This window comes from Betta splendens, chromosome 16 (genome assembly GCF_900634795.4).
Source record: "Betta splendens chromosome 16, fBetSpl5.4, whole genome shotgun sequence".
Lineage (NCBI taxonomy): Eukaryota > Metazoa > Chordata > Actinopteri > Anabantiformes > Osphronemidae > Betta > Betta splendens.
In genome coordinates, this window is record NC_040896.2 from 15995808 (window position 1) to 16014349 (window position 18542).

General features: G+C 42.2%; 3 protein-coding genes across 3 annotated transcripts; 1 reads left to right on the forward strand and 2 right to left on the reverse strand.

Moving 5' to 3' along the window:
* Nucleotides 1-35: 35 nt before the first annotated feature.
* mrpl13 (mitochondrial ribosomal protein L13) lies at nucleotides 36-7461 on the reverse strand. Its single transcript, XM_029127945.3, has 7 exons — nucleotides 7300-7461; nucleotides 6795-6918; nucleotides 6248-6341; nucleotides 5510-5570; nucleotides 4655-4741; nucleotides 3612-3733; nucleotides 36-760 (listed from the first exon to the last, which is right to left on the reverse strand). Exons 1-7 carry the CDS (start codon nucleotides 7324-7326, stop codon nucleotides 736-738), a joined length of 540 nt encoding a protein of 179 aa, XP_028983778.1. The 5' UTR covers nucleotides 7327-7461; the 3' UTR covers nucleotides 36-735.
* A 136-nt stretch (nucleotides 7462-7597) lies between these two features.
* dscc1 (DNA replication and sister chromatid cohesion 1) lies at nucleotides 7598-10525 on the forward strand. Its single transcript, XM_029127944.3, has 9 exons — nucleotides 7598-7932; nucleotides 8138-8306; nucleotides 8395-8529; nucleotides 8617-8707; nucleotides 8897-9035; nucleotides 9156-9208; nucleotides 9311-9465; nucleotides 9628-9776; nucleotides 9890-10525. The coding sequence occupies exons 1-9, from the start codon at nucleotides 7763-7765 to the stop codon at nucleotides 9999-10001; spliced, it is 1173 nt and encodes a 390-aa protein (XP_028983777.1). The 5' UTR covers nucleotides 7598-7762; the 3' UTR covers nucleotides 10002-10525.
* Nucleotides 10526-11063: 538 nt separating this feature from the next.
* On the reverse strand, nucleotides 11064-17403 carry LOC114843662 (carboxypeptidase Q-like). The gene is given in 12 exon segments (XM_029130459.3): nucleotides 11064-11558; nucleotides 12212-12317; nucleotides 12455-12550; nucleotides 12870-12961; nucleotides 13454-13565; nucleotides 15332-15539; nucleotides 15643-15785; nucleotides 15787-15851; nucleotides 16116-16232; nucleotides 16399-16614; nucleotides 16753-16876; nucleotides 17247-17403. Coding segments are annotated over 11 exon segments (1440 nt in total). The 5' UTR covers nucleotides 17247-17403; the 3' UTR covers nucleotides 11064-11397.
* Between the last annotated feature and the right edge of the window lie 1139 nt (nucleotides 17404-18542).

Consider the following 18542-nt stretch of genomic DNA (forward strand, 5'->3'; position numbering starts at 1 on the left):
ACTTCAACTTCATATTAACATTTACTTGAAGCCAATACATGACAAAAAGTAATTTAATAATTTCACTCCAAGTTTAATCCATTATTAACTATGTGGACATATTTAACACACACATTAGGAATCTAAGTCACTAATGGCTTGAATGTTGTCATGGTGACGCATTAACTGGTTCGCAGTGAACCCACAATCCTTTAAACGCACTGTCAGCTCTAACAGATGTCGGCTGCACGGGCCAGATCGGATCATTTCATGCTTGTATAATCAACTGAAAACCCGCAGAATGTTCTCTGATCAGAACCTAGCTACATGGTGCAAACCCGTGCTGTTCTTGGATTATCCAGGTCCGCTCTGGTGAAAGGCAGCGCAACTGAAGGGTTTTATTCTGTGTAGCCCGCTCAGGGTGGCACAGACTTTCTGTTGGTGTTGCTGGCATCTACTTTGTGACTTAGCTCTGCTTTAGTGGAGCCCAGTTGGGCTTCGCTACCAGTTCTGGAGCAGAAAAAGTCAGTGCTGCCTGGATTTACACTGTTTTTCTAATATTTTGTCTGACTAGAGAAAATCTGTTTCTGTTTTCAAAACCCATGAAATCTGTCCGGCAGCTGATGTCTAAAACTTGTCTGTCATATCCCTATTAAGTGCAGCAAAAAAATTAATGGTGTTCTTTCAGTGGCATAACGCTAAAATAAAAATATAAAAGAAATAACTTCGCTCCGGTCACGTCGGGCAGCCGAGATTTCATTTCATCTTGTAGTCCTCCGGTCTGTGGAGAAAACACAGGACAACACATTAGTATGGGCAGGCATAAAAGTCTGGAAAAAGAAACCGATTACGGGGAGAAAAGATAGAGAAAGTGACACATGAGGAATGAGACAGATCTTATCATTTTTTATTTTCTCAACGAGACCAGACACCGCGTCCTCTTTGTGTTTTCTCCTTTTAATATGGAGCAGAGCGTGCGGTATTGGTTCTGATACAAAGTAAAAAAAGAATATTATAGGGTAATGCCTCTGCTATCAACTACAGCAGTATGTTTATGTTGTCAATATTTCATTGTCAGAGTTCTTGTTTGTTTGTTGTGTGTGGGGGCAGAGAGAGTAGGGGGCCTATCCAATAACCTTTTGCTCATGCGCCAAGGTTTTCCTTAGGGAATATTAACTGTGTGTTTAATAAAGGGTAATGATTAAATCACCCTGGGTGACCTCACTTCGCCCCCGCAGTGAAATGAACAAGACAGCATGTGGGTGAATATTAACCAGTCTACAGCCCATCACCAAATAAACCCGGCCTGGCTTGACCTTGACGACCACACAGCGACAGGCTTGAGCACCCGCGCTGATTGGCTGAAGAGATTGGACCAGTAAACAATAAGAAGTGGCTCATTTATCATCATGCGCGCGCGCCGACAGCAAAGCCGAGCGTGATATAGACACGATGTCCACATCTGGACCAGGCAGCAAACACAGGGCGGCAAACAAATGAAAGCGCTTTCTTACACAGAACCTCCTCTGTACATTCACCTAATTCACTTCATACCAAATGTGGCCGATGTTTCACACAATGAACCGTCACGCGTTTGTAAATTTAAACTGTCAGTTCACCCAAAATGGCAATTTCCTCCTGTGGTAGCGAAGCATCCTGATTTGGTTTGAGGAGAAAAAAAGAATTGGAAAGACTTTCTAGGGTCAGTTTGTCAGGTCTCTTGTAAAGCAGTAGCAATGTGCCATGAAACACTGAAGGTTTTATTTGCTGTAATCAACAGCCAAAATCTACAGAACGAGGGAATTTGTAGTAAAAACATCATAACTGTGAAAGATTTCAATTAAACCGGACCAGTTTTAAATCCTTATATCCTTATCTAATCCCTATATTGTCTTTATAAAAACTTTGGGTGATCATTTAACGTCCAGTATCAACAGGCGGCGTCTTCCAGGCTTCGTTGGCCAACTGACTGTTTTTAGTAGAATCTAGGTGAACGGCGGTTCGCTTGTGGTGCTGAAATACTTTATTTAGAAAAGATTCAACGTCAACAACATTTCCAGAAACTGTGAAAACGGTTCAGTGTTTTGTGGAGCAACAGGGACACAGAGACCCTTTTTTCTTCAATAGAGAGCGTGTCCAATAAAAACTGTTGACACAGAGGCCTGAATTACCATAAAAAAACGGAGCATGTTTCTGGAACGGCAGCAGCAGTCTAATCTTATACAATAATATTGGTAACACGCATAAAGTACTGTAAACAAAAGTCCTACACTCTCCATTGTGCTGAGAACAAGTCAAGCCGCTACTATACCAATATTTTAGGTTTTAGTTTAAAATAGTTATTTGTATAATGCACAAAATAGCTGGAGTTCACCGCTTGATCTTCCTAAACAAGTATAACAACTGTCACAACCTCCCAGTAGTTGCATAAAAGACTTGAACAACACTGAGGGACATGAGCAACGGCTCCAGCAGATGAAGCAGCGACCCTGACCTGGATAAAGCTCTGGAAGACGGATGAACGGAGAGATTTACGGATGCCAAGGCAAGAGTTGAGCAGGTGGAGGTGAGAGCGCGCTCGGTTAACCTGTCAGAATGATGTTTACTACAGGTGACGCCTGAGGAATGCAACAGGAAGACATTATCACGGCAACAAACTGCAGGTCGCGAGGTCAATCTAATCTCCAACTACAAAACACTCCGCTCGGAAAAGCCATGAATATGATTATGCCACATAACAGATGTTCTCTCGCACGTCCTACACAGAAAACCATCCTACACCCAAATTATGAGGAGGAGAAGAACAGCTGAGTCTCCGCGCATGTGATGGTGACATTTTACCATCTTTACTGGAAAGGTGCGGCACAGCACCTGGCTCAGGGGGAATAAAAAAATAAAAGATCCTCGACACAAAGTTTCTGTTAGACACAACTGCTGACACACCAGCTGAGCAGCCTCTCACACAGCAGAGAATCAAACAGACATTTACATGCAGTAATTAAAAAAGTTAACTCGGTGTGGAGGAGGTGAACAATCTGGAGTTCTGGGTTCCTACTAAATGTTAAACCCAGTGACTCCGTTCCCCTGAATCTAAAATGGTGAGTGACAGCTCTGTGTTCGCCTGACAATCATTCACACCACAGCAACATGTGTTTGTTGTTAAAAACTAATACAAATAATAATAAAATGATGCATTTTATTTTTTTTTCTGGCTAAGAAAGTATGAGGCCACAAAAAATGAGTTGGCAGGCTTTAGATATTGGACCTATTCATGCACACAAGCTTAATAAGACAATGAAAACAAGCTGCTCTCCACCACCACTATGACCGCCCCAAACTCTGCACAGCGGCGGACTGTGGTCAGTGACACAGCTTTTTATGCTTAGTTTAACTGTAGACTTCTTTTCTATAATAATAAAAGAAATAAAGGCATTGCAGTCGACTATAAACAGTGCATGTAGAGTGTGTTTGTGTCCTATTTTTTATGACCGCCATTAGTTTAGCTTCTATTCACGGTCTGGGTTAAGTTCAGGCTTCAACAGAAACACACACTGAAAGACAGATGGTGATCAAGTCATGGTGTCACCGTACTACGTCGTTCATATGCCGTCTGCTGTGTGTTTTGTACATACGGTGTCCACAGCCTGGGGAACGCGTCGATCTCCTCCTGGGTGTATTCGCTGAGTTTTCTGGGGATTGCTCTGGGCTGAGCCAGCTCCTCTGTCAAGTTGGCTCGGATGTCGTCTGGAAGCTCCTAGTGAGGGGTGATCAGGGAAAAGGCGTTGGACAGAGCCAAGGAGAACGGAACAAAAGGACGGTCAAAAGATGTGAAAGCTCTCGGAGAACATGCTAGAAAAAGTACATTAAAATGTACTAAAGAATGACTGTTGTTTATATTTAGCAGCTTGAAAGAGGCAAACCCAACATGAGCCAGTCTGTTAACTGGAATATTTTAAATGAATTCCAGACACGACTCACAAGTACATGACCTGACATGATTAAATATAGGCCCAGAGTTGCAGATGGTCAGTGAAGGCAAAAGTTCAGTACGCAGGAAAGCGTTGCATAACAACCGATAAAACCATTAAAACCGAGGAGAGTTCACGAAGGGCAGAAACATCTTCCATCATTTTAATGAGTTATGTTCATTTGCGTCTCTTCTGGTAGCTCTACGACATACACATCTCCAAAGTACTGCTTCCTTTGTTCACTGCATTCATTGATGGATCCGATTGTGTTCTCGTATCTCACATACTCAGGATTAATGACAGTGTTCTCGCGCGGACACGTTTTGCATCCAGTTAAACCTTGGGCAGGACGCCCAGGTCAATTCACAGCCTGTCAACTTCTTCTAATTCTTTTTAAAAGTTGTGAAGTGCGATGCTGCTGGTGATCGCCAATGTAATATTAAAACAATCTCAATGTAATGCTGTTAAAGCGCCAGGGATGTCATCTGTGAACTGCAGCGGCCATCAATCCCTGCAGCAATGACGCAATGCAGTTTTTCCTTTCAACACGAGAGGGTATGGTTTGACACAGATTGACAACAGAGCATAAACAAAGACTTGGCACTGAGCAACAGAATCATTTGCTTTGAATGGCTCTTAATATGTCTGGATGATTAAGGTGTAGAGAAATATATGAGGGTGTCAGCGGAGAAGTGAAGAGGACTTACATCATCAGGAAAGATGTGTAGCCGCTGCATCATGGTACGTCTGTGCAGATTCTTAGGCAGCATGCCATACACTGACAACTTCACAATCTTGGGGAGAAGAAGCATATTGAAATTGTTCACATATGAATATTTCATTGTTTTAGTAAAAAGTACCTATAGTAAACTTTCACACATCTAGATTTTGTTTTCTAATACACACTTCCAAAAACTGTTCATCAGCCTCCTGCTGCTCACAAATTGAACTGGGACAGAGCAACTGGAAAGAGATGTTGGATGCTAGGCACTGACAAATCCTTCATCTGCCCATTTCTATTCATCTCTCTTCTCTCTCCACACCTCATTTCAACTAAACCGCCATCAGGACACGGGCCTGTGTTCACCAACTGGACAGAAACCTGCATCAGCAGCAGTGCAGTCATCGCTGCTCATTTCGTAAACTACAGTGTGGGAATCAGTGCCGGTCATTCTCCCACTTTTAGTGGTTCAGTCCACAAAACCCCTGCCAATCTGCTGCAGCAGTTCACATCAAATTATACTCAGCCCTGTTGCTAAGGTTTTCTATATTCCTCATCAGGTCAACCAGGACTTATACATGCTGTACTGAGAGGGCAGAGACAGGAGAAAGTGTAGTATATAAATGTGTTTGCAAAGCCAGATTCCTTCTTTAAACAATAAAAGGTCATTTATACAAAGAGATCAATATCAAGCCATATAAGAGCCACAGCATGTGGCAAAAATTATAAGGAAAGTTGGTAGAAATCCTGTAGGTTTAACAAACTCATAGTAAACCCTGATTGTGGTGGCATTTCTGAGATTTTAGGAGATAAATTAGAAAAGTACCCTAAGAACACTTACAGCTTTTGGGTCTTTGTGGTGGAGCTGGGCAGCTGTGAGTTGTTTGAATCCACCTGGGTACCTTTGGGGGGAAAAGACCAGCCAAGTCAGTGCTTGATGTGCTGACAAACTAAACAGTTCAATTTGTCCTGAGTTCCACCTAGAGCTGTTACAAACATTTGTTAAAAACACAAAGCAGATATGACAAAGACTCAAGAGGGGAAAAAGACGAAGTAATAAAGAGATCAAACATCATTTTGAATTATGAGTTACTGGAATCCACCAAATCTAAATTTACAGGATAAAATTAAAAAATGAATCCATCAGAACTCTGAAGGAGTGTTCTGTTTTTGATTATTCTCTTCTCTTCGTCAACAAAAGCTTTACTCATCTAAACAACAATAAATTATGATGGATTTGAGATGGTAATTCATTTTAAAGCAGCCAGGGGACATGCGCATCTAACACAGACCTTGTTGTGTGCTCCTTCGAAGTATTACAAATAAAGCTCTTAAGAAATACCCCCACTCTCTAAAGTGCATGCATGCATTAGTAAACATAGGTCATTTATTTACTCCAGATTGTCATTCTCATAGCATCTAATAATTATCATTACACATGAACTATATTCAGCGTCCTACATATTGTATGAAAACACAAAACTACCTCATGCTATAAACAGCATACACCTGCTTTTCATTTTTGTAATTTTTTTGACAAATAAATAAATATTGAAAAGAAAGAAAAACATGCAGTTACCCCGTGTGTGATGAATACACTTTCTGCTCCCATTTGTTTCCTGAGAAAGCGATCTCTTTAGTGTTTATCACCACCACATGGTCACCACAGTCACCTGCAATAAAACGAGACTACTTTCACATAAAAAATAAAACACAAATAAAAGGAAGATACTGCTAGTTTGGCTAGTTTGCAATTGTCTCGTTAACAAACCAGTGCTAGGGACCCATAAGGTAGAAAAAACAAAATATCTGATTCACTTTGATGTGGCACTACAGTTTGCCAGTCCACCGGTGGTAAACTGCACTTAATAGCCAGGAAAGACTTAGAAACTAGTTTTGTGAAGAAAAACAAAGGCCAAGAAGGTCCTTTTTTTGCCCAAAATGACTCAATGACGCTGGAGGTTGCCTTCAGTAAATCTCTACTGCCATCGTGTGACTGATCCACGCCACAAAACTCTAACTACTGTTAAAGTAGGTCATATGTTTGGATGTAATATATTGTAATGTTTAAAATATGTTCAAAGGTCTGCATGTGTGTTGAGTTTGATATTCAGCTCACTACTCACTTATTGCATGGTAGATAGGCTTGTGTTTCCCCTGTAACCTTACTGAACACATGGTGGCGATTTTTCCCGGAGGCTGCATCCTGGCATCGATTAGGAACCAGGAGCGAGCGAAGGTCGCCCATTGCTAAAACAAGAGGACAGAAAATGGGCTCGGTAAAGTGCACGCATCGAGCAAAACGTGATTCGCAAGGTTGTGTTTGGGCAATGAGCTTAACGTATAGTAGGTTCAACAAACAAAGCAGATGCGGTCTCAAATAATGTAAATGAAATAGAAAATTACAACTACAACATACATCGACTGCAAAAATTATCCTAATTTTTATCATATCCACATCTTTGAGTACTTTGTCTCTAAACAGGCAATGCAATCCTAGTTTAACCGCAGCAATGGCACAAGACGCCTGTCACTAGCACGTAGCGGGAGGAAACACGCAATTGGATTAAGGTAAATACACGATAGTCGGTTAGAAAGATTAAAAAATAAAATGATCCGACGTATAATTACCTGGGCAGATCTGGAGAAACTTGACATTATAATGGGATTACCAGCACATCCTCAAAACATTTGACCCTCAACGTGAGAGATGTCCGCCCAACAATGTTGTCCGGAGAAAACAAAGCTTGACACTGGCGTTTTAGATAAAAACGCCATATATGTTTACCTCGTGTAGCAACGTTTAGCATTATTTCTAACTATACTCATTTGGATTTAAAGTGTGTCTCATCTGCAACATTTACCTAAATGCCTGCTGTCGATTGATTTAAATTTAGTTAAGCTTAACATGATTTCTACCCGGTCCTTTTTTGATGTTGCGCCATGACGTAGGTTTCTTCTTCCTTCCCACGGCAGAAATAGAGCGGGTAAATTTGACAGATAGCGACAATAGTTTTGAGTCGTTTTTAACTACTTTAAACACGATAGTTCGGGGCAGTTTGTTTCGGTTTTATTACTAGTCGTCTGACCCAAAATGAGAACTTTAGAAGAGGTGCAGGCCACGCTGCAGATCGCCAAACTGAAAGAGGAGGATCTACAGAAAACAGTCCACTGTTTGTCTTTTGGGGAAAATGTTTCATCTGCAGATTACTGCCTAATGGAGCTGGACGACACGCTGTGCAAACACATAGAAGCCGGCCAAAGGTAAGGTAGTGATGCTGTGAAGCATTGTGTGGTGCTCAGCAGCTTTAGGATTGTTTCAACACATCATCATGTAAACTGCTTTCCTGCAGGACACAAATGAAATATCAAGCTGATGACGACGAACGTCATTTGATAATCGCTTAAAGCACAACATCTGCATGGATGTGTGTAATAACAATAATAACAACTTTTCCCTCTTTGCCAGTCTGGTGATTCGAGGGGATAAGGATGAGCGTGCTGTGCTTTGTAGTGGTGACAGAACCTATGAGCTCAAAATAGCTGACACGTCGAACCTGCTGCTCTTTGTGCCAGGATGCAAAACACCAGAGGAACTCACCAACAGCCAGGAGAGCGCTCATGTGGCGCACGCGCAGGTACGGAAGCAGTGACATGCAAAGACTTGCAGCCACCGGTCCGACATGGTGTGGCAGACACACTAACCACGTCTGAGTTCTGTTGTAGATCTGGGGATTTTGCAACAGCTACTGGGAACTAAGGAAGGAGCGCCCGAAGCTAAAAAAACTCAAAAAGCTTTTATTGGAGAATCCATATGAAGGCCCTCCTTTAATAGGAGAGGAAGAGAACAATGAGAATAAGGTAAAGCAATAGGTATGAAGCATAAATGTCTTTCTTATAAACCTTGAACTGTAGTAATGGGTTTCTGCTGATTGTTATTGTTGCCAGTACACAATGCAACATCTGCTGGAGAGGATCCAGGCCAGTGAGGAGGAGATAACAACCCACCTGGAGACCATCCATGCATGCCAGATAGATGGTAGTCAAAAAAAAAAAATATATATATATATATTGTTAGACCTGCCACACAGAAAAGCAACAAGTTGGTTCAAGTAAATGTTTAGTGCAACATGTGTGTGCATCGCTAATGTAAATGACATTTTTTTTCCTCTCTGTTTGCTGAATAAATTTAACAGTTGTTTTATGAGCGTATTGTTCTTCCTTCCAGGCTACTGGCGTATCCTGGACTTTGACTATGAGATGAAGCTGCTTGGTCATGTGACTCAACTAGTGGATTCTGAGTCATGGTCCTTCAATAAGGTTCCCCTTGAAACTTGTCTGGAGGAGTTATCTCCACTGGAGCCTGAGTAAGTTAACCTCAGGCTCACCGGTAGAGATTAATAAGAGGAAGAGCATTAGAATTAGACTTTTTCCAATTAATGTTAACTCTCTATAGTGTATCTATATTGACTTGCCTTTTCTTACAGAGAAATGATTGAGCACTGCTTGAACTGCTATGGGAAACGTTACACTGAAAACGGTGACAAAAAGCAAACTCTGCAGATCCTGAAGTTTAATTAGTAGTAACTAGTAAGATATCTTAAACAGGCCTTAAACATCTCTGTAACGTCTCTTCGTGCAGGGAAAGTGTTGTATGCTCTACATGAGGATAAAGTCTGCCGGGGCTTAGCGCTACTGCTCCTGCAAAACGCTGTCAAGTTCAACCTACGAGAGTTTCAGGAGGTGTGGCAGCAGAGCGTGCCAGAAGGCATGAGCACCAGACTGGACCAGCTGAAGGTTAGACCGTACCTACAGTGTACAGTAGCTCACATACTGAATTCAAAGAAAAAACACAGTGGGGGTGCATATGTGTATACATGTATTGAATAGCTCTGGTAACAAAGAATCTACTGCATCTGCTTGTCTCTGCTCATTCCTTCACTCACATGAATGTTCCAGAGTGTTGCCCTAGTGGACCGCACCTCACGCCCAGAGACCATCTGCTTGCTGCGGGTGGAAGACCTCCCAGAGGACACGCTGGAGCGTTTCAACCATCTCTTCACTCTCCGAGAGAAGTGGACAGAGGAGGACATCACACCATATATACAGTTGGTGTCATGCATTTACGAGATTATCACAGTTTTGAATATGATCAAAAGAACATAGTCACTTTCTTTCGCTAATGAGATTGTTTTTAGTGATAACTCCTCTTTGTATCCAGAGACTTATGTGGAGAGAAGCAGACCACAGGAGCTCTTCTGACCAAATATTGTCGATCTTCAATGCAAAATGGAATCAAGGTGTTCAACTCCAGAAGGCCTGTGGCTACATGAGCACGACTACTACTGTTGATGCATTTGTAAAACTCTGCTAAATCTCCTACATTTGTTATATCACTACCTTCAAATATCCTGTCAATGTCTGGGTGTAACTTGATATGTTACATAATAGAAAAAGGTTATGCATAATGTTAAACATGTAACTTTCATTGTTTCTTTTAATTCTAAAAATGCAGCTCACTGGTAATAAAGTTTTCAGATATTAAAGTTGTCCAAGAGAATGCAAATAGAAAACACAAAGGAGCAACACTGGAGACAGACCACAAGGTGGAAGCCTGATACATTACAGGTTTTACACCATACACCCTAATGCAGCACACAGTCATGCTACAGTTAGTCCTTAAATATTTTTTGTGTTTGTGTGACAATAATCTTGGCTTTATTTTGTTTTAATAAAAAACTCGTGAAAGATTAAATTATAGTTTACCGAAGAAAGCTGAAAAAAACAATTTGAAAAGTAGTAACATACGAGTGAGATTAAAAAACACAAGACACTCTAAAAGTGTCTGTTTGATAACTATTAAGTGATGTGAGTCAGTGTTTGTCCAACATCCACAGACAGTTCATACCTAACGTGTGTGTGTGTGTGTGTGTGTGTGTGTGTGTGGGGCCCCACGTGAACAACTTCCCAGACATTTGCCAAATGCTACACAGCTTAGTTTAAACACATTCATCACTACACACATGCAAGCGTTTGTGTTTCCAAACTGATTACTGATGTGCGCTGGCTGGCTGACTAACACTGACATCACCTCATGGGAGTGCTGACCTATTAGTTCATGGGGTAAAGACAACCCAGCTGTGTGTGTGTCTTGTATCTGCTGTGTTAGTCTGCATGACATCCACAGAATGATGAATTCTTTTGACTTCCTCTCCCTCTCTATCCCCAGTTTCCTTTTTTTTTTGCTCTGGTCATCTTTTCACCCATCACCACTTATATTTGCTTCGTAGTTTCCCTATTCTCTTCTGCTTTCTCTGTAAGCTACGGCATCGATCAACTTCCACTTTGGTCAGTGACTAACACAATTGTATATAAAACTGACGCATGCAGACAAACAGCCGCAAACAATCATTTATACTTTATGTATCACACAGTGCAATGATTCTACAGAGAGATTTTACAAAACATCATAGTAGAAAAGTGGAATAGTAACATAAAAATGCAGCTTTTAAAATAAGTTTGGTCTTTTGTGTTATAGAACACTGAATTCTAAGCAGCCACTCACTGCTGGTGCTTGTTGCCACTGCAGAACAATATAGTTTGATTTAAGACATATTTACATTCAATTTACAAACAAAAACCGACATAATAAATCCTATTCAATTTCATTCCCTAAAATATTGGCTTTAGCCACATGCCTGAGCATCAACCATGAAAGTGTCCCACTTACTACCTGGGCAGCATGTCCTGCAGGTCTGCCACAACATAGGAAACCACAGCCCACAGTGCTGAGCACAGGTTCATGTCCTGGGGGTCCTGGACACTCATAGAGTCCCCTTCACTGTGGTGGAACCAAAAGTACCGACTGTCTGCCACATGAAGGCTGGCTCCTGGAGGACGGACAGACAGAAACATCCTGGTTACATTATCGAAGCGTGTGGCATGTACTTCGCTTACGTTCTTTTGGGACCTTTGATTTGTTTATTTCTATTAACGATAAAACACTGTAACTCTTTCTAACCGGAAAACGGTGCTGTTCAAACTCGAATGGGCAAACGGAAACGGAAAAAGTTCAGCAGAAGTCTTGTTTCTTCCAAAGGCACCAAATACTCTGTGGAACTGATTGCTAGCGGGCAGTCACTGTGTTCATGCTATGTTCCTCATGCTAATTGTCTTTGATTATGTGCAGTCTGACTGGCAAAGAACCTAGAAAGAGACAACGACGATGTTTGAACCACAAATCTCTACCAAAGCCAAAAATATCTGAAATATTAAAACCGCATGATATGTAAAAGAATAGCACACTATGGAGAGCCAACCTAAAAAGCTTTCACTGGGGCATTTCCAGTAGAGACTTACAGTATTAAAGGTAATTAAAGAGGATATGATTCTGTGTGCTCAGCACTGAGGGAAAAAAAAGATTAGGACGACTTACTTCCTACTTTTAGTGCTTATGTCAGATACTTAAAATGATAAAACCACAGCTTCCATGTTTTGTGTTAGTGAGGATTTCACTGAGCTCTTGTGCTGTGGACAGACACACCTGGAACTCCTGCCTGCATCCAGGGGGAGATGTCCGTCCCTTCTGCGTGCGTCTCCAGCTTGGTGGTGTTAATGGGAGCCAACAGTTTGACCACTTCCTCCATTACCTGGCGATTTAGGCAAAGCAAAGAGCTTCGTAGTTTGTAGAGAGTAGTTCTGCATAGTGTAGACAGTGAGGCTCATGCTGAACATCTGTGTAACTAGATGACACAGTGCCACAGCAGACTTGGATTTTCAAACCCACCTTTCGTGCTGCATCGTTGCCAGTAAATTGCAGAGCCACTGGTCTGAATGTTCCCACGTCAGACTCCATGACCAGGTCAAAATTGGAAATGTTCACCTGAAAGTGAAACGGTTTCATTAAGCTACTTCCAACCTAGAACACGTTCACTTAAGCGTTGCTAGGATACAATATGTCCAACCACACCGATGTAAATTAAATGTAACAGGGTGCTTTCATGGATGAATGTATGATCATAAAAGCCCAAAGCTACGCAAGGCCTCTCCAGTTCACCTGAGCTACATTTCTAAACTCCTACACTCCATGCTTTTATTATGCGACTGCATTTTTCCTGCTTCTCACAGTCTGGAAGGGAGACACGTTTACAGTTGACCACCCCACCATGCTTCTGTACATGCTGCACAGCAGCAGACGGTACCTTGTGCAGATCGTAGTACTGCTGTGCTCCAACTCCACCCTGCTCCTCAGCCGTCCACAGCACGGTTCGGAGGGTTCTCCTCGGACGCAGACCTACAAAAGGAGACAGATTCAAACCAACCGTTAACTAAAATACGACTCTTACTCAAGTCATTTTCTTAACAGTTTGTAATAAACATTCATGTTGGGATCGTTCAGTTCTATTTTTCAAAAGCAATATTGTAATGCACTTGCTGTCATCTTCCTCTGCGAACAGTTGAATGTTAGATTAGTGCATGTAGACTGAGGAGCTGTTTAGTAGCTTGTTTGTCAAACCCAACAAAGGAAAACATTTCCTGATGGACCTGTGCTATTTTTTAAGTTTTGTACATGTTTCCACCATCTGTTGCAGATTCTGGTCTGCTCACTTACTTAAACTGCACATTGATCTGGGTTAAACCCTTATATGAATCTAAATTATAATCTACTGTAAATCATTTACTTGACCCTATTTGCTTATAGACTTACATAAACCCGCTGCAGTCGGTTTACTTGAATGGTCTATGTCCTGTTTGTCTATATGTTACGTTTGTTTTTTCATATTACCTAAGTCCTTGATGAGAGAGAGGACTTCCCAAGAAATCATGGCTCCGCCTCCATCATCCATGGCACCCTGGCCCACATCCCAACTGTCCAAGTGACCACTCAGTAAGACAACCTCACAGATTGGACAGAAAAGAACACTTTAAGAGGAGAATCCATGGAGTCCTAGCGTATGAGAAGTCTGTTTGATCCATAATAAATGTTCATGAAGCGTACAAAACACATAGCACAAATGCAAAATGCTTCAAATCTATCTTCAAATTTTGGATTTTCTTTTTCTTTTTTAAATTGGGGCAAACACACAAATTCATTAAATCAGAAAAGCAAAGACAAAAACACACAGTTCACAGTACAATCCAACTTCCTGGAATTTTAGGAGGTGAATTCCTGTGAGTGGGATGTTTCTGACCTGACGTTCCAGATTACAAAATACTTTACGATTTGATCAGACCTTGTCCGGACAATGACCCAGAACGGCAACAACTCAAGCACAGGCTTAGTAATGAAAACTGTTTCAGGCCTTAGTTTTCTGCTTCCTTCCTTGTCTTCAGTTTAATCCACGCATTTACTGTACATTAGATGATCAGCAACATTTGGAAATAAGTCATCTGGTAAAATTAGTGAACTGTTCACCTGCTTTTAACAGCGACACAACTAAATTGATTTTCTCTGTCTGCCAAATGGTTTGTGCTTTTACCCTCTGAACATTATAGATTTTAAAAGGTTACAATTCTGATTTAGAAAAATACAGAAGAATAGAAGCAGTGTGGAGGAATACATCCACGTCATCCCCCTCAGGTGACCCTGCGTGGTCCCGAAAAGCTCAGCCGTGGTAATGAGTCACTAAAACTTGCCATGTACATCGTCTCTTCAAACGCAAACACATGGTTTCATTTCGCTTCTCTGTAATGAGGATCCAGCTTTCACTCCCTAATCCAAGTCTGGTGACTGACATACACAGATGAAAACTCTAAAATACATTGGAGGTGATGACACGGTTCAATTACTGAGCACGCCTGGTTTCACACTGCCTGATAACAATGTCATGAATCTTGTCTTTGGAGGTTTTACGATTGTTGAATCAGCAGGACTGGTGTCTGCAGGCTCAACAGGCTGTAAGGGAGTAAAAGCATTAACCCACACACTCTGGACAGGACCCAGCACAAACACCTTCCTTCATCGGCCAAAGAAATCTTTCTCATCAGATTTACATGCTGTACAGTAAACTCTGTCCCAAGTGCGACCCACCAACTTCCTGAACGTCAAGGAGAAACACTCTTGCTCCAGGCACGCTCCGTGACTCAGATCACGCTGTAGAGAAGTGACGCGTTCTGTGTGATACGTGGAAAACTTTGATTCTATCTGACTAGAGGCTTCTGCCCACATTGCCTTCTGTGCTACACCTCTGCCTCACACGAGGTCTGATCAGGACGCTGGACTAACAAGTCTGCCCCACTGGTTCTTCGGGGGAACCCGCATGCGCGTGCCCCCATCAGGCAGCATGCGCTGAGCAGGCAGCCTGTTGCATCTAGACACTGCTCACTGCGTTTACACAGCAGCTCTTATTGTGCAGGTTCTACCTGTTAGACTGCTCCGTCCATTCACTTGAACTGGTTGGGTGGGGTTTTTCAGTGCCCTATGTACAGATCTGTTTGTGTAAATAAACTACAGATTCATTAAAAGGATATAAAAAAAAGAGAGTTTGCTCACACAGTTTTGTTTTATTGTGAAAATGGCTTTTCTGAAAGGGACGTTTCCCTGAATTTCGTGTTTAGGATTACGTCATCTACACCATCAAAACGAGAAGTCGTCTAAAACGTTTTTTTCCAAAGAATCACATCCTACGTAACGGTTCTTTCAAACACGGCCAGTGAGTCCTACCTGCTCGGGGTACTGCCAGCCTGGGATTTCAGCAACCACGTTGAACGAGTCGGCGTCTGGCAAAGTCTTGGCTCCCATTGTGACTCTGACCACGATCTTCTGCCCCCTCTGTGACATGCGCCACATCATCTCAGCGTCCTCCACAGTGATGCAGGCTGTCGGGATGCGCTTCACTCCATCTTGGTAATCCTGCCAACCTGTGTGTGGGCTACAAACACACAGACATGTTCCTGAACAATTATAAATGAATTTCGAGCCGTACAGACATTTACACAGCACGTACAGCAAATGTAGCTTTACGTTTTAGATACCTGTTAATGGAGAAGGGAGTAATAGATCGAATGAGGGTGGCAACAGCTCCCACTTTAGCTGCTTCAGATGCTCCAAATGCACGATAAGCCACTGTCTCCCCATAGCTGACAAATGGCTGATTGAAAACTACACGGCTACCCCGTGGCCTCGCTCGCTCTTTGCTTCAGCTCATCGAACGACCGAACCACCAAGACCTCTGCTTTAATACCTGGAGGATAGAAGTGTGATAGTAAAGTCTAAAAGAGGTACATGTCAGTGAAGATTCTCCACCATCCAGGTGAGGTTGTCTGAACGCTGAGTCATTGTAACTGGACCTGTCCAGGTACAGTAGCTTCTTATTCAGTGGTAGGTGAAGCATTACTACCTGATAGAAAGGAGTCCAGTTGCTATGAATCAGCTGCCAGGCTAATAGAGGGATGGATCGCAGGGATAAATCATTTTTATGGTAAACATCATAAGGCTTTGTCTTCACCTTCAGGTGGGGTCCCTACACTGCTGCCGAGCCCGAGCAGTGCCAGATTTTTGACCCTAGGCACAATCATTTCTGCACTTTCCTTCCCTCTGACCCAATGGGGGATTTTGACAGGTTCTTGTGAAAGGACATAAAAACAAAGGACAATTCAATTCCTACTTTGCTGGAAGTCTGTAACCAGTGAGAGTCACATCAAAGGCCCTTTTATCACCACTGCACACCTTTCAGCCACGCATCTGATACGTCCGCTCTGATGCGTCCGCTCTGATGCGGACACGCTTACCTAAGTGTACATCCAGCCCATTCTGTGTCAGAGCGCTGTACATGTATTTGATAGCCATCTCCAGGTTGGCTGAGCCGCTGACGCGATTCCCGATGGTGTCGGTGAAATCGGCCAGTCGTCTGTACGAGCGGTTCTGGGCAGCTCCAAACACAGCCAGCTCAATGATTTGCTTTGCCACATCCGCATAGGCTGCGACCTCTGTGGCCACGTCTGAAACTGGATTCACACAAAAGGAAAGTCAGAAGGTCAACAAGTTTTGTTTCTCTGGATTTGAAAACAAACTGATTTCATCCCTCTCGTTTCACACTTTGTCCTCAGTCTTTCCAATTTAAGATGATCTGTAACATTTAACACCTTTTCTTGCAGTATCATTGGATGGTCGCACAGGCAGAGTCCAGTGAGGGTGGGAGTCACAAGGAGACAGCGTGTAGATGAAGAGGCAGGAGAGGAAGCAGGGCAGCCTCCCACTCCAGGCCATCTGTACAGGAACAATCACATTGTGATTCAAAACATGCGTCACATACATAAGAGGGAAATTCCCCACAGATAATTATCCCACATCTCATTTACATAAAAAACACAGCAACTAGTGTTGCTTTAAAGCAGCATGAAAGCATTACTGTATATTAATAACTTACACCTGAGTTGTTAAAGTAAACGACATTTACTGGACTCAAGTTACTTTCAGTGTGAGCTCCCACACCTCAAAACACCACATACTGTACACCGATGGGCTTAAATCAAGCGTCAAGCGTCTCAAAGTGGCTTTAACATACAGCAGGTAACTGAGAATGTTACTGCAGTTTGACAATTAATAGACTTATCAACAAAAAAACACAAACACGAACCCTGCAACTATTTAATGTGATATCGCTGAGGCTACACGACCTCCGAAGAAAGCAGTTGCAGTCTTGTGGAAAGATAAACCTGGAATTAAAAACACCGCTTCCGCGCTCGTGATGTCAGCGTGGCTAACGACAGTGAACTTCCGGCCTGTCACTTCACAACAAGAGCTCCGATTTGCTTTTTATTTTGAAAACAAAATAAATGGAGTAATTTTACGGCATGTTAGGATCTGCGACGGCAGGTTAATATCTGCCTAATAACGTTAATCCTAAAAGATCACAATTTGTGTTTCCATGTAAACCTTGATAGACAGGCACGTGCTGGCTCTTCTTGGTACATTTCCATATCTGCTGGTAAACAGCTGGAGTTGCTAAATGATGCCCAGTGCTTGGAATGCACTGTGTTCACCCTGTGTGAACCACTGCACTTTTCTGCCCGCATCCCAGTCTGTGGTCTTCACCCCCCTCATCCCTCCAGACCATTCATCTGCTTCTCTCTGCAGTCATTCAGAGTGACACACCCTGTTAGGAGAGAGGCTGCTTGCTCTTATTTTATAAGCTACTACTTTTCATAGAGCTGATACTTTATTTATGTGATGGTTCAAACCAGGGTTTACGTTCTTTCATCCATTTTGTGTTACAGGATTATAAAACCTTTTCCTCTCTGCATGACTGGGGTTTGGAGCCATGTTATCTTTGGCTTCATTCACATGTTGGCTTGATTTAACTCACTGGCCTGAAATCCTACATTTGTAAAAGGACATTTCTTGAAGGTAGGATGTGTTTTTCTTCGCTACTGTGAAACACTGAACAAAAGTTACAACTTAGTCCATTTACATTACTTGCATGTATCACAACATATCATATACACTAAAAATTATACCCATTCATGTACATCTATATCATAAAATATTTATATATAAAAACCTTTGTTCTGTTTTGGTCATACAGTGAATGCAGAACACCCCAATAAAACACAGGTTTACATCACAATGTCTCCAAATTAAAGTGTTGAAACATTAAATTATTGCTTTAGCCACCGATGAGCGCAAAAGAGTGTTTTTGTCAGAGAAATGAGAGAGGGAGAGGAAATGAAAGGTCAGAGGTCAAAGGCAGAAGGTGAGAGGACTAGGGAGGTGGTTGCTCCCTAAGGAATAAATCACAAGACACATTTCCAGTTTCCACTTTGCATTAAAGCCACATTATTTATTCAGTAGTGAACTTCATGACATACACCAGTTCAGTAACACAGACCTCATGCACACACAGCTTACTGGCAAGTTGATTTTTGGTTGATCC

Coding starts and splice junctions, on each gene's coding strand:
- mrpl13 (XM_029127945.3), bottom strand. CDS start 7,326: ATGTCAAGTTTCTCCAGATCTGCCCAG. Junction 6,342..6,794: donor GCCTATCTACCATGCAATAA/GTGAGTAGTGAG, acceptor GTTTTATTGCAG/GTGACTGTGGTGACCATGTG. Junction 761..3,611: donor TTCCCCAGGCTGTGGACACC/GTATGTACAAAA, acceptor TTTTCTCCACAG/ACCGGAGGACTACAAGATGA.
- dscc1 (XM_029127944.3), top strand. CDS start 7,763: ATGAGAACTTTAGAAGAGGTGCAGGCCACGCTGCAGATCGCCAAACTG. Junction 8,307..8,394: donor CTCATGTGGCGCACGCGCAG/GTACGGAAGCAG, acceptor GTTCTGTTGTAG/ATCTGGGGATTTTGCAACAG. Junction 9,777..9,889: donor GACATCACACCATATATACA/GTTGGTGTCATG, acceptor CTTTGTATCCAG/AGACTTATGTGGAGAGAAGC.